General features: G+C 43.1%; 1 protein-coding gene across 1 annotated transcript; it reads left to right on the top strand.

Annotated features, from left to right (window-relative positions):
• Window positions 1-3787: 3787 nt before the first annotated feature.
• LOC128707927 (protein-lysine N-methyltransferase EEF2KMT) lies at window positions 3788-5220 on the top strand. Its single transcript, XM_053802885.1, has 3 exons — window positions 3788-3928; window positions 4068-4902; window positions 5108-5220. The coding sequence occupies exons 1-3, from the start codon at window positions 3788-3790 to the stop codon at window positions 5218-5220; spliced, it is 1089 nt and encodes a 362-aa protein (XP_053658860.1).
• Window positions 5221-5512: the final 292 nt, after the last annotated feature.

The raw sequence follows: 5512 nt of genomic DNA, 5'->3' as shown, positions 1-5512 counted from the left end.
TTTCAAGTTCGAATTTGGCGGACAACTCAAAAAACAGTTTGTTGACTTAGGTGTGAGTTGAATGTTTTAACTCTCCACGATTTATTCCTCATAATCATCATATGAAATGGTTTTACCGTAATAAATTCCTTGATGCGGTCGAAGTATTTGTACAATGTAGATCAAACTATCGATCTTCGCAGCTGGAAAGTTGGCAATATAAACACCGTTATTTCAATGTTGTCATACATTTATAAATGTCTTTGAGAAAACAAAATCCCAACAAAACCTTTGAAATTCCCCATTTTTCCGACCACTAGACTTTATTTGCGACTGGAAATTTACAAGGCTGTATCTACTCCATTGGATCTAGTCCAATTGATTCTGTAGCCATTTTTGTGATAAATTTTAGCTTCCAACTAGTGCCAAAAACATAAACTTCGATTCCGTTCGAGAGTTCAAGACTATAAAATAAACGAAATTACAGATGCTTAAATAAATTATAGATGTGATGCTAACTAGAGATGGAAAATTTAATTTCTTTCAAGGATTTAAATCCGCGATAAAGAGTTAGAATAAAGATTTCTCTCTTAAACTTACTCTCTCTTAAAGGTTTCTCATGCTAACGACTAGTTTAGCTGATTATTTACAAAAAGAGTGTAAAAAAGCAATGTCTATTGCGTACCGTAAATTGCTAATTCTTTATGCAAGGACGAACGATCCACATCAGAATCGATCTTCCAACTGTGCTATGTAAGGGTAAGCGTCTGGTTCATCAACACGATACGCAGGGCCAAGATAGGGGACCGTACCACGGCATACGTAATGTCATGGACAATGTGCGTGGGCAGCTTAATCACAATTATAAACGGCCACTGCCGCGAAGGTCAGTCATTGGACTGGAAGCGAAGCGAAAACATAAGAAAAATCTAGATACGGAAAGACCACTCCGTAGGAACCTGTTTTCCCAAAGGGATGTTGGTAGGAAGCACACCAAACTGGCGCATCATCCCCATCCACATCCGAAAGCAACGGAGTGGATGCGTGACCGGTGATGCGTACGATCAAAAGACACCAAATCCAACACTGGACAGAAGGGCACGATCAGATACGCCACCGAAAAGCGTTGGACCGTTTGAAGTTGACTCATTCTTCTTAAAATTTCTAATCTCTTTTAAAATGTTGAAAGGCACTTAAAACCGGATTTGAAGATCAACTTAGATCTAAAAAAAAGATAAAACTTATTACTAATAATATATATTTCTTTGAGAGATTAAAACAAACCAGCAAATGACTGCATCAAAGTAGACATTTTTTTCCATACTGTAGTGAGTTATCAGCGAGCACTATGATGGGACACAATATCGCAGTTGCATATATATAATACAATAGTTATGAAAGAAATTGAATATTATTCCTACCAAATAGCTTCTATTTTAATAGACTTCAAATACTACTTAAGAAACACTTTCTAACTGATGCAAGCAAGCCACCAGGCCGGTCGGCATTGCCTTCATCTGCTACAATATGCTATGTTTCCGTCGTAACGGAGGCGTGCTTGATCTTAATTGATTGTACGTGACCTTCTCGAGGGTGGGGAAATGGGTCGAAATTTGCACGATTTCCTTTGATGTGACGACAGTTGACCATTTAACCTGCCTTATCGTTCAATTAAGCGCGATTGTACCACCTACTCTCGATCTCGCGATGGTGATGAGTTGATCAACTTTCTGTCTTTTGTCCAGAGTGGCGAGAAAGAAGATTATGGAAGACGTGTCAAAGGTGCACACAGCAAAACCCGTTCTGCATGATGAGTCATTCGTCGGCATACGGCTAGGTACTTACCGTTGCTTTGCTAACCCAAACAGTACTGGTGGATATTGTTGTTCGGTACAGCTGGCTTTCGATGTGTATCAAATTCAAGATAACACTGCACTAGTACAACATTTCACTTGCCACATACGCCAACCAAAAACATAATCACGCTGTAAACCGTGAATGCACGGCCAAGATGGGAAGAGAAAGAGAACAGGTGGTGGTGGATGAACATAAGAAAGTGCCGCTACACTACTCTACACGTCACGGAATAAGAAAAACAAAAAATATCCAAAACAATCAAGAAACGCGTATGGAGAAAACGCGTCCACTGCTAGCGCTCCGGTGTTTCGGATCGATCGATCGATTCAGACGAAAGGCCTTCGCGTGGATGTGTCAAAGTGTTTTTTTGTTTAATATTCTCACACGCATCATAATTATCACGTGCATAAAGGTAAACGAACTATGCACACACATACACAGACACATATGCTGCACGAAACATAAAGGTTGTCACTAAAAAAACGAGCTTACAATCGATCACGACTTGTTTGTTTTGAGAAGAGGAAACATTGAGTAGGACCTCACAGCACGACGATTCAATTTGGAATGGCGATTTGACGTAACGGCGCTCTAGCGTTTGAAGCAACAGCCGTGTACACTAGATACAGTACGATTCCGTACAGCTGTTGAACCATTGTGATGAAATTATTATTTGTTATTTTCACACATTCATTTAACGAACTGCAACTCAATAACGTAATCCTATATTAGTTTAAATTAACAAAAAAAAGTACAAAATAACAAATAACATTTCCAATTCAAGAGCAATTTGGTTTTGGTAAAAAGGTTTTCTTGACTTTTATGAGTTGAAATACTTTTGTTATATCATACTATCATATAAAAAGTATTTTTCAAGATGGAAACGACAGCATTATTGTACAATTGTAATCAATAAACTTAACAATCTAAATTAAAAACTTCAAAACTTTTCCAGTACGACATACCACTGTGCCACCGAATGTGGTTGACATGCAGCATTTCGTCCCAAGTAACAAACTCGAGATCAAAACAAAGTCCCGCATGTAAATTTGTTTATTTTGATCGAAACACAAAAAAACTACCATCTTACGCACATCCATCTGGGCGCACAATCGTAAGTGAATTTTTTGCCATTTAATTAGCTTGCTATTCCATTCTTTGCACCACAGTATACCCTCACCACATGGTAGAGTGTGTGAATGGTACCGATTACCCTTATCACCGGGAGCACACAAAGAGTACATGAATGAAAAATCAATTCAAAAAAGTTTGGGCGCGCGCACAAGGGCAGCGCGAACGGTGCCGAATTCGCTAGCCACGCTAGGACAAAGAGCACGGGTCAATAGTGTACCAAACAAATGGCAAGGAAGACAAATTGGCACCACCCTCCTTCGCGAGTGGTAATAAACCATCGCTGTGAGGTGTCGTTGCGTGTCGAGTTGTCTAGCTGCATTAATAACATCACAAAAGGCTGCTGAAAAACGGGACCCATCCCCACACACACAATCTCTCGACGGCAAGGGATAGATAATTTGTGGGCGAGTACGTTAATTAAAATTAATTTTGACACCGTGCAAATACCATCTCCGTAGCAAATCGTTTAGCCGTCCGGGAATGATGGTTTATTATTCGGCTATTTATGAAGGTGAAGAAGGAAAGTAAAAATAACCGTCTGATATTTTGCCGTTTTCTGTCGCAGGAAAATTCACAACAACATCACGACGACGGCGTTGGACGGACGACCGGTTGGATGTCGGCGGTCTGATCGATAATCCCTTCCCCCGTAATGTGCGCTGTTGTGCATCTACCCGTTGTTTGTACGTGCAGTATGAATTTAATAATATCTCAAAGGACTCAACAACAAACGCCCGTGTTCGTGTGCACGAATGTGGTGGAAGTGTTGCCGGAAGGCGAAACTGTTGTCGTTTGCTGAACAAACCGAAAGAGAATAATGAAACCGAACGTATGTCTCGAAACGACCGTAGAGAACATACTGCAAGCCGCATCAACCGACCAAACGGACGACAGTGCGCTAAGGATCGTGAGCAAACAATTCCTCTGTGGCACTCCGGTTCGATCGATCCGGTGGCATGTGAGTAGTGGCCACTTTACGTGCAGTGTGTGAAGAACGTGTCATTCTTGCGTCCAGTTGCAGGGGCATTATATTGGGTTTATGTTTTAGTTTTTTGTTTGCTTTTTTCCCCCGTGTGCTGTTGTGGGACATTTTGTAGGGTCTGTTTGAGCGCGAACTAGCCTGGGACGAGCAGGCCGCTTTACTGGACATCACGGTAGATCATCCGCTGGTGCGCCGCTATCCGCTCAGTGTCGAGTACCAGGCAGCGTTTCTGAAATATATCATCGCCAAGCTGTCCAGCATGAACGTTGAGCAACACGATCGGATGTACGAGAAGTATTGCGCGATGCTGTCACCCGGTACCGAGCTACCCTTGGACGATCCGTCGATCGGGCTAAGCTACAAACACTACGAACTACCGCACGGGCAGGGCGTTATATCGCTGAAGGAATCCAGCGCCTTCGTATCGGACGGAACGACCGGACTGTGTAGCTGGCAGGCGGCCAAAGCACTCTGCGAACACATATCGAACAATCGGGATGATTTCCACGGGCGGAACATACTGGAGCTTGGTTCCGGTGTCGGTTTGTCCGGTATCTATCTAGCGAAATGCTACGAACCCTCGATCATCGTCATGTCGGATTGTCACTCCTCGGTACTGACAGCGTTGAAGGAAAACGTACGGCTTAACTTCCCCAATGCGGCACCGGTCGATTGTGACAATCCGCTTGTTAGTCTGCTGCTGGATAGTGGCAACACGCTGATGGGCGTGATGGATCTCGACTGGCAGTACATTAGTGCGTCCAACCTAAGCCAGCTGATCGAACCGGACGTGATCGTGGCAGCGGACATCGTGTACGATCACACGCTCTTTCCAGCGCTGATGTCCACGTTGAACTACATATTCTGTCTGTCGCACAATCGGTGCAAGTTTGTGCTTGCCTGCACCGAACGGAACCAGGACACGTTGAATGAGTTTCTGCAGCTGTTGAGTAAGTGGACCGATCCGATACGATCCTACAGTCTTGTCGCAATAGGTGAGATATGGCGAGATGGCATAATCGGTAAAGTTGTTGGTTTGTCGGCGCGATTCGGTAAACTGCGTTCGCCATATCCTATCTATAGCAGAACCTTGTTAAGACATTCTTATTAACCGTTGTTTCTATGTCCTTTTCTTCTCTCCCACCGGGATAACAGTCACCGCAAAGTTTCGCATCAACGAAGAGACGGTTTCACCATCGCGCCACTTTCACTGGGATAGTAGCGCATCCAACATACGTATCTTTACCATAACGAGAGCCTTCTCATAAGATGCATACACTATTTTTTCCCTCAAAAATGTCTTTTAGGATCTATTTTCTACTACCCTGCGAGGCGGAAAACTTTAAACCACCCAACCAACCAAATCGCTAACGCTTTCGTACAGCTTCTCTTTCAGCCCGAAACGTATCTATACCTACTTATCACCTTTTGTCACAACTATTGCTATAGTGTCCACACGGGAGTGGCACAAATTTTCATATTATCGGCGCCAGAGGGACCAGAGCCAGATGGAATCACACACAGACACATATGATAGCGTTACTACAACACGGAAATGAA

Source organism: Anopheles marshallii, chromosome 2 (genome assembly GCF_943734725.1).
Source record: "Anopheles marshallii chromosome 2, idAnoMarsDA_429_01, whole genome shotgun sequence".
NCBI classification, from domain to species: Eukaryota; Metazoa; Arthropoda; class Insecta; order Diptera; family Culicidae; genus Anopheles; species Anopheles marshallii.
This window is presented reverse-complemented; position numbering and strand designations above follow the sequence as displayed.

Excerpts from the sequence above, each read along its gene's own strand:
- LOC128707927 (XM_053802885.1), top strand. The coding sequence starts at position 3,788 with ATGAAACCGAACGTATGTCTCGAAACGACCGTAGAGAACATACTGCAA. Across the intron at positions 3,929-4,067 it reads TTCGATCGATCCGGTGGCAT|GGTCTGTTTGAGCGCGAACT; the intron begins GTGAGTAGTGGC and ends GACATTTTGTAG. Across the intron at positions 4,903-5,107 it reads TGAGTTTCTGCAGCTGTTGA|TCACCGCAAAGTTTCGCATC; the intron begins GTAAGTGGACCG and ends CCGGGATAACAG.